Source organism: Bos indicus, chromosome 11, assembly GCF_029378745.1.
Source record: "Bos indicus isolate NIAB-ARS_2022 breed Sahiwal x Tharparkar chromosome 11, NIAB-ARS_B.indTharparkar_mat_pri_1.0, whole genome shotgun sequence".
NCBI lineage: Eukaryota > Metazoa > Chordata > Mammalia > Artiodactyla > Bovidae > Bos > Bos indicus.
This window is the reverse complement of record NC_091770.1, coordinates 19273878-19293857: the sequence shown is the minus strand read 5'-3', so window position 1 is coordinate 19293857 and position 19980 is coordinate 19273878. Positions and strand designations below refer to the sequence as shown.

General features: G+C 34.7%; 1 protein-coding gene across 2 annotated transcripts in view; it reads left to right on the top strand.

Annotated features, from left to right (window-relative positions):
• Nucleotides 1-19980, top strand: part of STRN (striatin) — a 118831-nt gene that overhangs the window by 53959 nt on the left and 44892 nt on the right. Inside the window, exons 4-10 of one of the 2 annotated variants that reach the window (XM_070798503.1) lie at nt 1584-1662; nt 5877-6044; nt 8063-8198; nt 12592-12727; nt 16059-16169; nt 18273-18359; nt 18819-18962. In XM_070798503.1, the coding sequence (XP_070654604.1) occupies nt 1584-1662; nt 5877-6044; nt 8063-8198; nt 12592-12727; nt 16059-16169; nt 18273-18359; nt 18819-18962 (861 nt within the window). The remainder of the gene's footprint in view (nt 1-1583; nt 1663-5876; nt 6045-8062; nt 8199-12591; nt 12728-16058; nt 16170-18272; nt 18360-18818; nt 18963-19980) is intronic. The other variant, XM_070798504.1, reaches the window with a different exon arrangement.

The following is a 19980-nucleotide window of genomic DNA, read 5'->3' as shown; positions in this document are numbered from 1 at the left end:
GAAACAATGTATTATTTTTCCTTACTATTTAGACATTGTTTTTCTTTCCTTTTTTCTTTTTCAAGTAAGTGTTCTTTGAAGTCATCCCAAAGTAATCTTTCTTTGTGAGTTAATCTCCACCCCACACCCCTGCCCGCCCACTCCCACCCCCCCCACTTTCCTGCTCTCTCTCTGGTATGTCACAGAACTTGGTCTGGTTATTTTAAGAGAATAATGAAAATGCAAGATCTAATTCTTATTTTCATTTACATGTTTCTCTAATCTCTTCCCATTGTAACGAGAGCATATGGAGAAAAACATGTGAGCTCTGGAGTCACGCAGTCATGATTTCAATACTCACAGCTGTATTTTTAACTTAGAAACCTTACAATTAATCTGCAAAACATCTCTCTCATCTTTAAAATGGGGATAGTAATAATACCTGTCTTTGGAGGTTGTAAAGATTAAAAGAATAGTGTATATGTTTTTAGCACAGCATCTGGAACACATTAAATGTTTTATATCAAGTATCATAAAAGAAAATTCCCCAATCTCTCTTATAGCTCCACTTGAATAAAAATCCTATGAAGACCACAGTTTCTTATAGTTTAATCAAGGGCTAATGGAGGGTGTGAACTTTTTTTTATGTTTTTAAAGTTGAGCTATCCTGTAGTTTGGAAATTCTTTATTCCAGACTTATCAAGGAGAAAGCTCTTTTTGTTTTATCTTCTTCTTGAAAGATTTGGCTTCTACCATATGATGAATTTTAAGCTCTCTGGGACCTAGGAAGTTTCCATCTGAAGAATGTCTTAAGGAAAGAATGCTTGAGGTTTTCATTTAATAACTAGTGAAGGAAATAGGCTTGGTTTGGGAATATTTTTTATCTATCTGTTCTTTACCGGACAGGCTTTTTTTTCCCCCTTCCTTCTAAACAGTCATTCCTGGGCATTTAGTTCTCATTCTGATGTGGTGCTTCATAATACTTTTATTTAATTTTTGTGTGACTTCATTTGTCCTAGAGGAAAATTCTCAGGTTACCTAAAAATTGGGGGAAAGGCCCTTATTTTTAGTTCTGAAACTCTCAGGGAAATTTAGTAGCAATAATGAATTTATTTTAGAGTTTCCTTATAGAAATTAAGGGGTTTCACAGGCACCAGTGGTATTAAAAAAAAAAAAAAACCCACCTGCCAGTGCAGGAGACATAAGACACACAGGTTCAATCCCTGGGTCAGGAAGATCCCTGGAGGAGGGCATGGCAGTTGACTCCAGTATTCTTGCCTGGAGAATCTCATGGACAAAGGAGCCTGGCAGTCTGCGGTGCAGAGAGTCAGACATGACTGAAGCAACTTAGCACACATGCACATAGAAATTAAAACTTAAATTGTCCTAAAACGTACCTGGAAAACTGCATGGACAGAGGAGTCTGGCAGGCTACAGTTCATGGGATTGGAAAGAGTTGGAATGACTGAGCACAGCATGCACTCAAAACATCCTTTACAGTGAAGTGTTCTTAATCTTATAAATTTTTATTGGATGTTTCTAATGAGTTGAGTTGTCCTCTAATGTATATTACATCAGTTTTTTTATGTTTTAATGTTTTCCAGATGAAGGTAATGAAACAGAGGTACAGCCACAACAAAACAGCCAGTTAATGTGGAAGCAAGGTCGGCAACTACTCAGACAGTAAGTATCTCATGAAAGTATCTGCTATGAAAAAACTTCATTGAATTACTAATCCTTTTTCATTTTAAACACGTTTTCCCCTATGGAGGAATTTATTTTTCAATAACTATTAACTCGGATTATCAAGAATAGATTTGCTTTCCATAGCAAATAATCCATAGATTAGCTTTATCTATCCATAGATTAGCTTTATCAAAAAGTACAGTTTAGAGCTTCTAATTTATTATATGCTTAAATGTATGGTCTGAAGAATTCTGTACCCTTAAAGTTACTTTTTTCTTTGCACTTTTTTTACATGAATATACATATGCTTTAATATGAGTCTACTCATGATATCTTTAAGTTATGTTTTTAACCTTTATTTTAAATAGATGGAAGAACTTACTGGATTTCCCAAATTTGTATATATTATGCTAACATATAGTCGCTCCTATAAAATGTGAATTTGAGAGTATAAAGAGGGACCAGAGCTGGTTTGAGATTCAGATGTCAAGCAGTGGGGCTAGACCCACTCATCAGCTCAGTGCCTAACCCTTGCATGTTATATTTGAAATTGGTATTTTGATTTGTGTCTCAGTAAAATGAGATTTGCTACCTGGTTTATTCTTTTGGGTTTGCTTGTGAATAGTCTAAACCTGTTGTTTCCAAAGTGGATTGCATGCCAGTCATTCTTTTGATAATGGGGAGAGGATAGTAAAGTTTCTCCTTACCTCTATTTTTTTTAATCTCCTCAAAGTTAGAAGAAAATGAGACTTCATTAGTATTTAATAAGTGGGCTTTCACTTTGGTCTTAAAAGTGGTTTGTGTGTTTTCCTTTTATAAATAAATAAGTGTTCTTAAAGTGCTGATTTTGTCTTTTTTTTTTTTTAATGACAGTGGTTATGATGGCAATCCAAGAAGTATTTTTAAAAGACTCAACTGCCTCTCAGAGGTGACATTTTATTAGGTTCATGCGGGCCTAATTGTGATCTCAGATCATGAATTTTAAATCATTATAACTAGACTCAAACATATCTCTATTAATAAAAATAGGAACCATTAACATCAACACATTTTTACCAATGAAAAACAAGATTGTTTATTCTTGTAGGGTAAAAGTCCATGCCTCGAGATTTGATGAACTCTTGGAAAGCATTTTCTGTCTCTTTCTGGTTGAGGAAGCATTTCCCCTGCAAAAAGTTGTTGAGTTGCTTGAAGAAGTGGTAGTTGGTTGGCGAGAGGTCAGATGAATATGGCCAGTTGTCCTATAAAATCCACTTTTCATTGCACATCACAATCCGATCAAGCAATGGTTTGTTGTTGTTTCCTAGAATAAGAGATGATAACACTTCAAAATGACAATTTATTTTTCTTTTTCTGTTCTGAGGCACCCATTTATCAAGCTTTTTCACCTTTCCAATTTGCTTCAAATGCCAAATGACCATAGAATGGTTGACGTTGAGTTCTTTGGCAGCTTCTCCTGTAGTTGTAAGAGGATCAGCTTTGATGTTCCTCTCAGTTGGTTGTTGTTAACTTCTGATGGCCGGCCACTGTGCTCCTCATCTTCAAGGCTCTCCTCTCCTTTGCAAAACTTCTTGAACCACCACTGCACTGTACATTTGTTAGCAGTCCTGGGACAAATGCATTGTTGATGTTGTGAGTTGTCTCTGCTGCTTTACAACCCATTTTGAACTTAAAAAAATTGCTTGAATTTGCTTTTTGTCTAACATCATTTCCATAGTCTAAAATACATATAAAATAAGCAGGAAGTACCAAGTCATTAAAGCAAAAAAACATAAAGTGAGAAATGCACATTAAAATGATGTATAACATAGCCACATTTATTTAAGAATCTATTTCTGTATCAAATGGCAAAGTTCAACAGTGCAAAACCACAATTACTTTTGCACCAACCTAAATATTAGTGGAAAATTCTGAAAGAGATGGGAATACCAGACCGCCTGACCTGCCTCTTGAGAAACCTATAGGCAGGTCAGGAAGCAACAGTTAGAACTGGACATGGAACAACAGACTGGTTCCAAATAGGAAAAGGAGTACATAAAGGCTGTATATTGTCATCCTGCTTATTTAACTTATATGCAGAGTACACCATGAGAAACGCTGGGCTGGAAGAAGCACAAGCTGGAATCAAGATTGCCGGGAGAAATATCAATAACTTCAGATATGCAGATGACACCACCCTTATGGCAGAAAGTGAAGAGGAACTACAAAGCCTCTTGATGAAAGTGAAAGAGGAGAGTGAAAAAGTTGGCTTAAAGCTCACCATTCAGAAAACGAAGATCATGGCATCTGGTCCCATCACTTCATGGGAAATAGATGGGGAAACAGTGTCAGACTTTATTTTTTTGGGCTCCAGAATCACTGCAGATGGTGATTGCAGCCATGAAATTAAAAGATGCTTACTCCTTGGAAGGAAAGTTATGACCAACCTAGATAGCATATTCAAAAGCAGAGACATTACTTTGCCAACAAAGGTCCGTCTAGTCAAGGCTATGGTTTTTCCAGTAGTCTTGTATGGATGTGAGGGTTGGACTGTGAAGAAAGCTAAGCGCCGAAGAATTGATGCTTTTGAACCGTGGTGTTGGAGAAGACTCTTGGGAGTCCCTTGGACTGCAAGGAGATCCAACCAGTCCATTCTAAAGGAGATCAGTCCTGGTTGTTCTTTGGAAGGAATGGTGCTAAAGCTGAAACTCCAGTACTTTGGCCACCTCATGCGAAGAGTTGACTCATTGGAAAAGACCCTGATGCTGGGAGGGATTGGGGGCAGGAGGAGAAGGGGATGACAGAGGATGAGATGGCTGGATGGCATCACTGACTCGATGGACACGAGTTTAAGTGAACTCTGGGAGTTGGTGATGGGCAGGGAGGCCTGGTGTGCTGCAGTTCATGGGGTCTCAAAGAGTCAGACACAACTGAGCGGCTGAACTGAACTGAACTGAAATATTAATGAATGAGAAAGTAGCTATTTAGTAAACCAGTTTATTTATGGAATGAGAGTTTTTGAAACAGTATTTGTAATGTGATTTTGTTCCTAAAGTGAGTTATGTATCAAATATTACTTGTTAAAAATAGAAAACATAATTCTTTTGTATTTGTTTGTAAGAATCAACTGATTACTAATTTTAATCAAAACCTTTCTATAGATATTGGCTAGGATTGAAAATGAATACCTTGACTTGATAGGATAACTTACTCCACTTTGGTTACATGTCTTTTTGTGAGATGTCTCTTTGAGCAATAATAACTCTTAATACCAGATCTTAGACTGCTTATCTTTTTGATCTTTGTTTTATCTTTCATTTCATAGACTTGATATTTACATATAATCTAATGTCTGATATTGTCTGTTACACTTATTAATGACTTTATTATTAACATTTGCCTTTTTTGTGTTCCTACCACTGCCACTTTTGATCGTTTTTGGTCATCTTTTGTTGTTAATAGATACTGAGCACCTTTTGTATGCCAGGCACTGCACTCTTTTTTTTTTTTAAGAGAAAGAAAGCTAAAGTTCAGAAGAATTAATGCTACACAAGAAAAAAGTGGAAGAAATGGTCTTTGAACCCATGTTTAACTCTCCATACAAAACCTATTCTTTCTTTTCTGTGCTGCTCCTTTCTGCAGCGCACACACACCTGTACACCCACTCTTCCCACATCCTACAATTGAACTGTGGTTTATTTTTATTGCAGAGTTGTCTCAGGATAAGAGCTTCCCTTCTGTAGAAGTGACTTGTTTGGAATATCCCGTGGTTTTGTATGTCATGTAGGAAGCTATATATGCTAGAAACATTCTCTCTAGATCACAGTTGATCCAGTGATGCTGTAACATCAAAAGTGTAAAAACACTACTGGTTATTCTCATTACTATTATGAAATAGTAATTCAGTAGCCTCTGAGAGTGAGCCTACTCCAGCCCTGCCTAGAAGAAAGAATGTGCTATTAGATATATTAAGGAATAGCTTCTTCTTAAGATAAATGAATGGTGTATTGTATAGTTCTTTGGTTTTTCTCAGTGACCATAGAGGCTGGTACTGCAAGAGACAGCTCCATCTGCAGCTGGAAGATTATTTATTAGCGAGTCCTACTAGCATAGTACTGTGCTGTCCAGTCTTATGCAGACAGTAAATTTAAAGAAATGTTTTTATTTAGATATCCAGTAGTAGAGTACTGATTCCAGTATGTCTGAATTGTAAAGATCCTCTTCACACACAGGTATCTACAGGAGGTGGGTTACACAGATACTATTCTAGATGTGAAATCCAAACGAGTGCGAGCTTTGTTGGGCTTTTCAAGTGATGTCACTGACAGGGAAGATGACAAAAATCAGGACTCAGTTATAAATGGCACAGAAGCCGAAGTTAAAGAGACAGCAATGATTGGGTAAGTATTTTGTCTGGAAAGTGGCTTGGCTGTAGTTTTAGTTCTTATTAATATTTTTGGCTTATTGGTGACACGTGTGATACTTGCACTTCTAGGTACTGCTGCACAAGTAATTCAATGATAAAGTTTAATAAAAAGTTTAAATTTTTATACACACGGATTAGAGTTATCATTTATGACTTTTAAGAATATTTTTATTTAAGGTATTTTTATTTGCTTGAAATTTATGCATTTAATATAAATTTTAATACATTGAGGCTCAGTCATCTCTTACTATTATAACTTCATAAATGATCTTATTTGGAAATTCACTTCAAGTCTGTAAGAGTGAACTTTCATTCTTGGTGACCCAGAAATCATATAATACTTAATTCTTTTGATGTAAACCTTTTCTTAGCCATTTTCATTTATCTAATAATGCTGTAACTCCTCTTCATTTTAGAAAATTATCTATTTCAAGTGTGTGTGTATATATGTGTGTGTATATATATATATTTTATATATATATATATATATATATATTCTACTTGATAGAATAAGTGAAAAATTCAGTAGCAGGAACATTTCATTTTGATTTTTGGATCAGGATCTTCTCAACCCAGGGATTAAACCCAGGTCTTCTGCATTGCAGGCAGATTCTTTACTGTCTGAGCCACCAGGAAAGCCCATATACCATACAATTATATTGAATTCTGCTTAAAATGAAGGCGAACAGTTTAATAAGGAGATTCTTCTTTATTGAAAAAAAATTTGGCATAATTCTTAAATTAAAAAGTCAAAGATTCTTTGAAATTTAAATATGTTACTTTATTTTAACTCATGTTTAGGCTGGAAGAATGGTTTTAGTTGAGCTCTGTACATTTTCTAGTAAGAACATAGTTTCTGTTATTTGGGACATAAACTAAAATTATGGGGTTTAGGTAAAGGTTTAAACATATGTCTTGTAAACAAATGTCATTGGAGCATTCTTAAATGTGCTCATTAATAGTTAAGATTACATAACTTGTTTTCATAAATGTAAGATGTAGATTGTTTCTCTTTGTAGACATAGATAGTGTGGGCATTAATCCTGGTTATATTTTCACCTATTGAATTAGTTTAAATTATTATAAAGATGCTTAAGAAAGTCCACTCTAGTCTTTTGAAACTGATAAAGGTATTATCCTGAATCTTACTTCTATAGGGATGGAGAGTAGGTTAGAAAAGAACAAAAACATAGCTGTCAGCAGATTTGAAATTTAAGATTTATCTGTTTTGAGAATTTTGTTCATAGTTATGGCTAAATGCTTTTCAGGAAAATGTCTTGTTATCTAAAACATTTCCTAATGAACTGGAGAGCAGTCATTCTATTCTGGTCGTTAGGAAATTGATGAATTTCTTTAGAGAGAGCTAAATTAAAATCTCACATGTTTGAAAAGTTAATCATTTCCAAAGATTAAGGGTTTATTCATCAACAGGATCGTTTTGTAATAGTATATTAGTTTAACTAAAATACTGTTTTTAGTAAGCTTCATATACACATTTGCTTTTTTCAACTTTTTAGCTGTTTAGAAATATGAGATTGCATCAGAGAAAATTCTGTATTTACTGGTTATTTTCTTAGTTATGGAAGAGGAAGAGTTGAAGAAAGAAAAAAGGATAGAGAAAAACAGAGGCAGAGATAATAAAAATATTTCAAAAAGAAGTGCATTGTTTGGCTTAAGAATCAAAATAATACTAAATCAGAAGGAGGAGTTCTTTGTATTAGATTGCCATAAGTAGTAGTTATGATTGAAAAGTACTTTTAAAAGAGTAACCAGTTTCTTCCTATATTGCTTTTCCAGTTAAAATCCATGGAAGTGTAATAGATAAGAATCAGTGCAGATCCTAGTGTGATTTTGGTGGGGGGGTGGTTATAATTCAATATAAACAGAAGTCAGAATATATAATATATTCAGATAATATAAACAGAATTAGTCATGGATTCTTACACTGAGTTTAAAAAATTAACTGAGCAAGATGTATATGTTTTAAACCAGAAAATCCGAGTTAACAGATTCTGCCTCCGTGCTGGAGAATTTTAAATTCCTTGAAAGTGCAGCTGCAGATTTCAGTGATGAAGATGAAGATGATGACATTGATGGAAGAGAGAAAAGCATCATTGATACTTCAACGGTGAGTTGAATAACTCAGATATAAATATTTTTAGGGGCTATTATACATACTTTAAAAATCCATGTCCTTCAACTTAAACCTTTAACTTTTATTTTTCCTTAAATTTGGGGAAATTTAATCTGAAAGTTTTTGTTTTGACTTCAAGAACATTTTTAGTATAGCAGTTTTCTCCTCAAGGCCCTCATTCTTTAGCTTTTTGTTAATTCATTGAAGATTTCAACATTTTTATAGGGTTTGTGCATATGGTAAATGTGTGTCATAACAATGCATTGTTCTCGGTGCTATAAGACAATAGAACTGACAGACCCGTTATGGTGCCTGATGGTGACTGGCGTCAGCTCTAAACGGTGCAGTTTTTGTTTGTCGTGTCAGGGTTGCTTTGGTAGGCAAGGACTCCACATTTTCAGACCTCTCCCATTAGATTTCTCCAAACATGTTTAGGGTTCTTCTGTGGTTTTGTTCAGATTTTTGTAAGTTTATTGACTTTCCCATGGTAGAGTCCTGGAATAAGATGTACATCTAAATTTTGCTTCTCCCTTCTCGTCCCTTCTTTATTCTGTCCCCTTCTTTTTAACATCTCTCCTCCCCCTTTTTTAAAAAAATTTATTTAATTGAAGGATAATTGCTTTACAGAATTTTTTCTGTTTTCTGTCAAACCTCAACATGAATCAGCCGTAGTTATACATATATCCCCTCCCTTTTGAAACTCCCTCCCATCTCCCTCCCCATCCCACCACTCTAGGTTGATACAGAGCCCCTGTTTGAGTTTACTGAGCCATACAGCAAATTCCTTTTGGCTATCTATTTTATATATGGTAATGTAAGTTTCCATGTTACTCTTTCCATACATCTCACCCTCTCCCCCTCTCTCCCTATGTCCATGAGTCTAGACTCTGTCTGTTTCTCCATTGTTGACCTGTAAATAAATTCTTCAGTACCATTTTTCTAGATTCCATATACATGTGTTAGAATATGGTATTCATCTTCCTCTTTCTGACTCACTTCACTGTGTATAATAGGTTCTAGGTTCATTCACCTCATTAGAACTGACTTAAATGTGTTCCTTTTATAGCTGAGTGATATTCCATTGTGTATATGTACCGCAGCTTCTTTATCCATTCATCTGTTGATGCACATCTAGGTTGCTTCCACGTTCTAGCTATTGTAAGTAGTGCTGCAATGAACAATGGAATACATGTGTCTTTTTCAATTTTGGTTTCCTCAAGGTATAGGTCTAGGAGTGGGATTTCTGGGTCATATAGTGATTTTATTCCTAGCTTTTTAAGGAATCTCCATATCGTCTTCCATAGTGGCTATATTGATTTACATTCCCATCAACAGTGCAAGAGTGTTCCCTTTTTCTCCACATCCTCTCCAGCATTTATTGTTTGTAGACTTTTTGATCATGGCCACTCTGACCGGAGTGAGGTGATATCTCATTGTAGTTTTGATTTGCATTTCTCTAATAATGAGCGATGTTGAGCATCTTTTCATGTGTTTGTGAGCCATCTCTATGTCTTTTTTGGAGAAGTGTGTGTTTACGTCTTTTTCCCGCTTTTTGATTGGGTTGTTTGTTTTTCTGGCATTGAGTTGTATGAGCTGCTTGTATATTTTGGAAATTAATCTTTGGTCAGTTGTTTCATTTGCTGTTATTTTCTCCCACTCTGAGGGTTGTCTTTTCACCTTGCTTATAGTTTCCTTTGCTGTGAAAAAGCTTTAAATTTAATCAAGTCCCACTTGTTTACTTTTGTTTTTATTTCCGTTACTCTAGGAGGTGGGTCATGCAGGATCTTGCTTTGATTTATGTCATTGAGTGTTCTCCCTATGTTTTCCTCTAAGAGTTTTGTAGTTTCTGATCTTACATTTAGGTCTTTAATCCATTCGAGTCTTTGTGTATAGTGTTAGGAATGTTCTATTTTCATTCTTTTACATGTAACTGTCCAGTTTTCCCAGCACCATTTATTGAAGGGGCTGTCTTTATCCCATTGTATATTCTTGTCTCCTTTGTCAAAAATAAGGTACCCATAGGTGCATGGGTTTATTTCTGGGCTTTCTATCTTCTGTTGGTCTATATTTCTGTTTTCATGCCAGTCTCTCTCCCCGTTTTTAACCTCTCTCCTCTCTTCTCTCTCTTTCCCTCTTCTCCTTCTCTTTCTTCTTCTTCCTCCTCCTGCTTTATTTAAAGTAGGAGATGAAGGCATGCTTTGCTTTTAGGAGAGTGTTCACATTTCCTCCTTCACGTTTATTTAAGAAGAGGGAGGAGGAAAGGAAGGAAGGATAAATAAAGCAGACTGGACCTAGACTCTAGGCCTGGAGCTAAAGTCTCAGTTCTGTCACTAATTATCTGTGCTTTTTAATCCTTCAGGCTTAGTTTTTTAGTTTGTAAAATTGGGCTTATAACAAGTACCCATCTTATCCCCAGAGAATTTTGTGAGGAATAAATGAGACACTACTTTTGAAAATGATAGGTTTAACTATAAAGTTCTTTCTCTCTAAGTGTAACTTCTCTTTTCTGTTTGAATCCTCTGCTTCCATCAGAGACTCTCAACTTACTATTTCCAGATTAATCCCCAGGCCACTATTCGGTAGTGTTGTGCTTGCTAATACAGCCCTGCCATGGATGTTATTTGAACTTGAAGAAGTTACTCCCTCTTTTTATTATTCAAACAAGTAGTAATCACATGTGTTTAAACTGACTGTAGTAAAATAAAATGCCAAAACTTGTATAATAACTTTTCTCTGTCCTAATCATTTGGAAATTTTATGCTGAGTTGTGATTTCTATGGGATGATTGGACTGAGATACTATTTTTCTGTCAAAGTACTTTACTTGTAGCTCAGTGGTTAAATAATAACTATAATGCTTTAAGTTTTATTGTTAGTCATTATGTTAGTTAAATATTAAAAAATCTATAAACTGTTTATTATTCCTATCAAGTATGGTCTTAATAGAAATTCCTAACTGTAAACTGATTTCTTTTTAAATAATCAATTTCATAAATATCCAGACTTCCAGTTAGTGCTGATTATGGCAATTCTGTGACCAAGCCATGAAGGCACAGCTAATGTAAACATATTTAATTCTATTTAAATGCTGGACCCAAAGATTCTTCTAGTTCTCTTTTAGAAAAATATTTCTAAATAAATAATTAGTTTCTTTATAATAGTTTTGTATTAGTTTTGATAATTTTTATGATGCATTAATTTTCACAGCTGCAGTTTAATAACTCTATGCCAAAAGACTTAAAAAATCTAACTATGTAGCAGTGTGTAAGCAGGACTTAAAAGATTGATTGCAGTGCTATATATAGAGAGAGAGAATGGCTGAAAAGTATCCTATTAAAATGTTTAGTAGAACAAACAGGTTTTTTAAATGTCACTTTATTCCCTTAATTAAAAATAGTTAAATAGATTCAACTAAGAAAATAACAGAAGCACAAAGCTCTTAATAGCTGATGGTTGTGTTCAGGCTATTAATAGTGCATTTTGTTAGAAAAGACACATAGGTTCATTGTCCTTTCTGGCTCTTTGTCCTATATTGAAGTTTGATTATTCTTTGCATTATAGTCTGGATAATTTTCCTCCTTTCTGTCTCCTTCTCTTTTCTCATGATTAACTTTCACCTTATGATTCCAGAGATATTTCTAAATGTATAAAAATGAGACGTAATGGTCCTTGTTAGATTTGTTATTAAATCTAAGTTATGTATATCTCTGAAAGATCAATATTTTAAGAAAAATTTGAATATATAGACAGTTATTAGAGGAAATTGGTGGAAGCTTGGGACGGTGGAAATAATAATGGGAAGAGTTCTCCCTCCCCAACTCCCTCCAACGGAATACCTTCTCAATGTTGTGGCATGCATTTCTGAGTTTGTGGTTTTTGTGATTTTACATTTTGTGAGGGAATAATGTACTAGACTTAAAATTTATCATGGTTATATTCTGAAAAATTCTTGCAGTGTTTTATGAAGTGTTTCTTCTTTGGTTAGATTAGAATATCTGCACATTGTACAGATTGCATTCCAGAAATGTAAGATTTGATTGTGGTTCTCATAATACAGTATGTCAAGGACATTTTTCATCTGCTATAATATAAATTCATATGTTATATTCCAATGTTTTCAATATGTGATTCCATTTGTTTATTTAAAAGAAGCCATCATTGAACAAAGTTTAAATTACTGCTTTAAAATGTTTAATATATATAAAATCTTAAAATGATATCTGTGTTTTCTACTGAATTGTATAGGTTTGATACAGCAAAGATGTATTTTCTGAAGAAAATAATGATTGGGTTTTCTCATTGAGGAGTAAAGGGATATTGTCTTCTTTATTTAAATTAATTCCATGATATATTCCAATATTTTAATTGAGCATGCTTTTTATCATTAGATTGTTAGGAAGAAAGTATTGCCCGATAGCAGTGAAGATCGAGATACAAAAGAAGCTCTAAAGGAGTTTGACTTCTTGGTTACATCAGAAGAAGGAGACAATGACTCCAGAAGTGCAGGCGATGGAACAGACTGGGGTAAGGAGGAATGCTGTATCCAACAAGAGATGTTATATAAATGAACAAAACTAATATTTTACTAGGAAAGCAGCATCTTGAAGAACGCTTGAAATCTTGAACACTTGAAATATTGAAATCTTGGACATTCTATGGACTTTTTACTATCATGACCTTTTTTCCAGGATGTGTGTCTGTTTAAAGAAGGTTGTACAGCTATTTACCTTCCTCATCTTTTTTTTTATTTTAACATAAGTGGTAGAGTATGAAAATAATTTGAATTTATAGAATGTTTCTGCCTAAACAGTAGAACTTGCAAATCTAGATTTTGTGGAAATTGAGTATGAGAACATTGTAGAAGATCTCATTATTTTTTCTTTTCTTTCTTAGTTTTTTTTGGCCATGCCACATGGCATGTGGGATCTTAGTTCCCTGGCCAGGTATCAAACCTGTGTTCCTTGTAGTAGAAGTACAAAGTCTTAACACTGGCCTGCCAGGGAAGTCCTTGTAAAGGACTTAGAAATCTCATCTCTGGCATCTTCTGGTTTACCACAGTTCTCCTATGATCTTATGTTACTGTTGTTATCAGTATGGTGTTAAGAGGGTGATATAGCTAAATTTTTACTTTAAAAAGCTGAAGGCATTCTAGGATCTAAAATCTAACTCAGTTTAATTTATTATTAAGATGTAATTGATGAAAATCTACATTTTTGATTGTTAGATTTTTCTGAAAAAAGGAGACTTTCTATTATTGATAGTAGAATAAAAATGTTGAGTTTTTAAGTTCAGAGACCCAGTGATCTGTTTTTTAAACTGTGGACTGAAACTTGTTAAAAATAGATTTCTGATTATTCTGGTTCATTTTGGCTTATTTCAGTCATTCAACAAATACTGATTATGTGCCTTCTTTGTGCCAAGTCTTTTAGATGAAGATCCCTACCCCTGTGGGCCTACATTCTACTAAGAGGATGTAGGCAGTAAGAGATAAACATGATAAATGATGTTTATCATGTAAGTCAGAATGTGATAAATGCAATGGGAAATTAAAAAAGTAGAACAGAGTAAGTAGGATGGAGAGTGCTGGGGACAGGGTAGGGTGAAGTGGATTGGTTACAATATAAGATAGAGTGATCATGGAAGGTGCATTGAGAGGGTAACATTTGAATGAGAGACAGCATGGATGAGAGAGTTAGCCACATGGTATCCAGGGAAAGAGTGTTCAAGAAGAAGAAAACTAGAACATATGCCCTAAGATAATTGTAATCCAAGTATGTTTGAGGAATTCAAGGAAGCTAGGGTGGCTGGAGCAGAATGATAATGAGGGGAATGTAGTAAGAAGTGACCGAATCAAGTGGAGCTGTGTAGACCACTGGTGAGATGGAGAACCATGGGACTGTTGAGCCAGAAGGGTGAGGGACATGATCCAACTTTTGTTTGAAAGCATCACTTTGGCTGTGTGTTGAGAATAGACTACCCAGGGCGATTAGTGTTGGCAGTAGACATGAAGTACATAAGGGAAAACACTTGTTGTAATTCTAGCAAGAAACAGAGGTCAGAGAAGGGTGGATATGCTGAGGAGTCGTCAGATTCTGGATGTGTTTTAAAGGTAGAGAAACAATATTTCCTGAAATAGTTGTTGTGGGGTTTGGGAAAAAAGGGAGGTTTTTGGTCTGATCAAATGAAAGTATAGTTCAGTTCAGTTCAGTCGCTCAGTTGTGTCCGACTCACTGCGACCCCATGAACTGCAGCACGCCAGGCCTCCCTGTCCATCACCAGCTCCCAGAGTTTACCCAGACTCATGTCCATTGAGTTGGTGATGCCATCTAACTATCTCATCCTCTGTCATCCCCTTCTCCTCCCGCCTTCAATCTTTTCCAACATTAGGGTCTTTTCGAATGAGTCAGCTCTTTGCATTAGGTGGCCAGAGTATTGGAGTTTCAGCTTCAGCATCAATCCTTCCAGAGAACACCCAGGACTGATTTCCTTTACGATGGACTGGTTGGATCTCCTTGGAGTCCAAGGGACTCTCAAGAGTCTTCTCCAACACCACAGTTCAAAAGCATCAATTCTTCAGCGCTCAGCTTTCTTTATAGTCCAACTCACATCCATACATCACTACTGGAAAAACCATAGCCTTGACTAGACGGACCTTTGTTGACAAAGCAATGTCTCTGCTTTTTAATATTCTGTTTAGGTTGGTCATAACTTTCCTTCCAAGGAGTAAGTGTCTTTTAATTTTGTGGCTGCAATCACCATCTGCAGTGATTTTGGAGCCCCCCAAAAATAAATCAGTCACTGTTTCCACCATCTATTTCCCATGAAGTGATGGGAACAGATGCTACGATCTTAGTTTTGTGAATGTTGAGCTTTAAGCCAGATTTTTCACTCTCCTCTTTCACTTTCATTAAGAGGCTCTTTAGTTCTTCTTCACTTTCTGCCATAAGGGTGGTGTCATCTTCATATCTGAGGTTATTGATAGGGCCTTCAAATAAGTTGGGGAACCCTGTAGATGGAAGAGATTGGATGAGAAAGATTGGGAGTTTGGTTTTGTGTGTTTGGTTTTGATTAGTTTTCTAATGGAAATGCAGAGTAAGCAAGTGGATATATGTCTTGAGTTCAGGTGAGAGTTCTGAGCTAACACTTACATAATGTTATATGTATACAGTAATTCATTTTATAGTAAGTATAAAATACGTAACATATTTGCTTTTTAAATTTTGTACTCCTGAAATAGTGAAAATTAATGGTGGCATTTCTTTTTTCTTAGAAGCTCAGTTTCCAGCTTTAAATATTTATAAATTAATGGGTCACTTAAATCATTTTAAGTGTTGAATGCCAGATTGATTAATAAGTTTGCAAGGTGCTATTTATAAAGCCTATAAAATAAAAGTGGTCTTTTGCTGATAAACACATGCCAGAAATATAGTTTTTGAAAAGATCATTGAAGACTATTTAGTACAAATGCTTAATAGTCTTCTTTCATTACATAAATTAGTAAGAAATTTTTTTTGTGAGTCAATCCTAATCACAGTCTGAAAATGAGGGTTTCTTGATGGTGGACTTTTGAGGCTTAATTTACTAAAAGTCACTCAAATGTTGCAGTTTTTTTTTTTTCCCCCTATGTGTGTTTCAAGGGAAATTTAATATTATTACCAAGGAAATAGAATTGACCACTGTTTCTTGGATATTATATTTCTTGTGACATGTATCTAATGAATAAATAATAACTTTAAAATTGGTAATACTATGAAGAAGATGGTTGTTATGTCATTCATTGACATAACAGTGAATTGACTTTGAATGTTCAATATCTTATTGAAAAAGGCTGTTTCATTTGTTTCACTCTGTTTAGAAAAGGAAGACCAGTGTCTCATGCCTGAAGCTTGGAATGTGGACCAGGGAGTAATTACCAAACTCAAGGAACAATACAAAAAGGAGAGAAAGGGGAAAAAGGGGGTGAAGAGTAAGTGGAAAACATTGTATCTGTCAATCATAAATCTTACCTCTTTCATATCCCCCAATTTTTTTTTCCAATGTTTTCCTAAAACTTACTTACTCTTTTTTTTTTCCTTCTCCTGACCTCTTTCCTTTTCACTTGCTCTTTAGGGGTGGAAATTAAATGGTTAGATATTTGGTCATGAACTTTGAAAAAGAAAAAAGCTGTGAATATAATTATGCAACCATAATGTATCCCAATAATAAATCTAGAGCATCATGAGTGTATGGGACTGTGTTTTCAAACATAGCAATAATTTGATTTTTCAAATTATATGTGCTTAATTACAGTAATGATTTTTTACTATTGATAGTTTAAATCTCATCTAGTGTGACCTTCTGGCAAGCCACCAAAATAATTGCTTACAATTTTAGGTCTTGGTCACAGAAAGAAGGTTAATTTCTACCCCTGAATATCCTGGCTGTTCATAACACATGGTTCATTTGCTCTCATCACTATGTGTTATACAGGTCACAGAGTCAGACACAGCTTTTTTAAAGTACTTATTTTTCTAATTTAAAATTTTGGCCAATGTCATTTATAATATTACCAATTAGGTTTTTTCTTTTCCCAACAAAATGTGTTCCACATCAAAAATGGAAACTAAAATGAAATTTCTAGCGCTGTGCATCATATATATATATTATCTTATTCAAGTTATTAGTAAGGTTTAACAGTAGATCTAGTTAGGTATATAAAATAGAAATACAAAAGCTTTCACACATCCCTGGAAACCATCTTAACCACCTTTTTAGGAGAGCAAGGTTAAATTACCTCCTTGTGCTACCACTCTCATTGACAGTATGGACATGGGTCTCCCTTGTACGGCAATAGGAATTTCATCCTTTGGGATATTAGTGTACAGTGGGATTAAAATCCAACTTGAGTGAGGCATGTATTTAAAATTGCGAAAGACTGGAGGGATATGCTTTTTCTTTTTCTCTTTTTTGTAGTGATGCTCAGGATTATCAAAAATTAGTCATTCATTTATAACCTAGTAGTTACTCATAAGTATTTAAATCTTTATTTAAAATATCTTAGAACTTGCAAGTATTTCACTTTAATGGATAGAAAATCAGTGGCCTTTATTGATATTAGCATTGTACCAACTATTATGTAACAGAGAGAGAACGTCATTTAATGCCTTCTCAGTATTAATTAATCACAATGAGAAAGGTTAATATTAAAACATAAGAACATTTTCTACTTTTTATTAAAAATACTGATACAATTTAATTTTAATAAGCAATAGTGAGACATGGTTTGTTATGACTTTTCATAGCCATGATAAAATCATTTAAGCTGAAATTTTAAGGAATATTTGTCATATGCAAGAAACAAGGAGAATGTTTTATTTATCAGATTGACTTAAAGTTAATATATTTGTCATTATGCTACAATAATAAATGTCTTAAAATGTAAAAGACCTTTTAATTGAAAGGGTATCAAGAACTTATGTAGAATTCATCTATTATTTATTATTTGGTTCTTATCAAATATCAAGGCTTCGCTGTAGTTGGAGTTTAGCATTTAAGGTCTCAAGCTGCACTATTTGACCGAAATAGTATTCCTGCTAACAGAAGCTAGTGGATTTCCTGAGCCTGAAGATTGTGATCATTGTTTCAGGCATATGGTACATAGCTTTTTAGTATGGTGAGAAAAAATGATTCTTTAGGAGGAGAAAGGCTAATGTTGTTCATGAAGAGAGAAGGACTGAAGAGTTCAGGACATTTTATCATCAGTTTAGGTTATCTTGATAAAATGATAGTCTGGGAGCAAGAGGAGACATGATAAAAACAGAACTGAAAGATGTAAAATGAAAACAGAACTGAAGGAAAGCATTAATTTATAAAGCATAATAGGTATCTTTTTAAATTGAGCTGTTTCTCATTGCAAGAGGTTGTGTCTTTATAATATGGGCTAGTAGAAATATTTTCAGTCAAATTGTGTTCTCTAATCACACTATCTTAGAATATATTTCTAGGCGATAGTTAAAATTGCTTAAAAATAGGAAAAAGCCATAATGGACTATGGGTAAGATTTTCCCATTCTTAATTAAACTTATAACAGGAAAAACAACCGAAGATCTGTTTCAGCCTCTATCCTATATAAAACAGTCAAAACAGGGATGTGGGAGAATGAAGCATCAAAGTACAGGTAAGTAATTGGTAGAGTGTGAAACTTAACCTTGGGTACCATATTTTCAGGATGTAAAGCAATGAATGCAGCTTAATTTAAACAAACAGAAAAGAATGTGATTGTTTAGTTTAGCACACAGTAGCTTCACAGTCTGTGGTATCTGTGTTTAGAGTTGTATATAAGGATTCTAGAATAATATTTTTAATGATCCAAATTGCACAGGAACATTTTTTCATGCAAATAATGACATTATTCCATTAGCTTAATTTAAAAAATATATGTAAAACATAATTTTTCAAGAGTAGTATACCTTTTTAAAAGTCTTAAAAACTTAGAAAATAAATTACTCTTTAATATAGTATGGTAGTTTTAAAGGTGAATATTGGCAGATGTAAATAAGGTTTATGGCACCATTTTGATGCAGTTGGATAATTCTGTTTTCTCTTTTTTGTTCTCTCCCTCCCTTTTCGGGGCTAGGGCCCAACAGGTCAAAACTACAAGATATGCTTGCTAATTTGAGAGATGTTGATGAACTTTCCTCCTTGCAGCCATCTGTGGGTTCACCCTCCAGACCCAGCAGCTCCAGGCTTCCTGAACATGAAATAAATAGGGCAGATGAAGGCAAGTACTTGTGACACACTAGAGCACAAAAAGCACTTGGATGTACTTACTAAATTCAGTTAGTAGAGAGCTCTCTAAGAGAAGAGTTTTACTCTACACATGTTTAAACTATGTATGTAGTACTCCACATTGTAAGCTTTCTTATATTCAAGGGGGTTTGATTATAGCTATAGTCTTGTAAGACTTGAAAAAGGATGCATAAACTTAAAACCAAGTCTAAATTGTAGTTTAGAACATCCCCCTGCAGCTTCACAGAAGCCATGTAGTTGATGTGCATACATGTAGTTCTAATACCATCCCAACAATGAGAAAACTGAATATATACATAGTTAGTAAATGTTTACTTTGAGACTCACATAAATGTTTTCATGCTGCTGCTGCTGCTAAGTCGTTTCAGTCGTGTCCGACTCTGTGCGACCCCAGAGACGGCAGCTCTGGCGTCCCTGGGATTCTCCAGGGAAGAACACTGGAGTGGGTTGCCATTTCCTTCTCCAGTGCATGAAAGTGGAAAGTGAAAGTGAAGTCGCTCAGTCGCGTCCGACTCTTTGTGACCCCATGGACTGCAGCCTACCAGGCTCCTCCGTTCATGGGATTTTCTAGGCAAGAGTACTGGAGTGGGGTGCCATCACCTTCTCCGTTGTTTAAGCAATTTATCATTGACAAAAAGAGAAAAAAGGCACCTGAAAGTCTAGTCACATTTCCTTGTTCTCTCTCAGTCCTTGTCTATGTGCATATACTTTTTACAGTTATAGTCACCATGTAGAAGAATTCAGTTGTATTTATATATATAAAATCATAAATTCATGATTATAATTTTAAGATTTAAAATTTTAAATTAAATATTCTATTTTAGACTTGATACCTAACCATTCCCCTTTTGGATATTTAGATTATTCCCAGTTTTTTATAGTATAATCTTGTGTTATATAAATGCAGTTTTCCATCTCTTAGATAGAAGTTCCGATATTCCTATTTATAAATTATAAAATGCTTATATGTGGAAATTGATTATAAAATA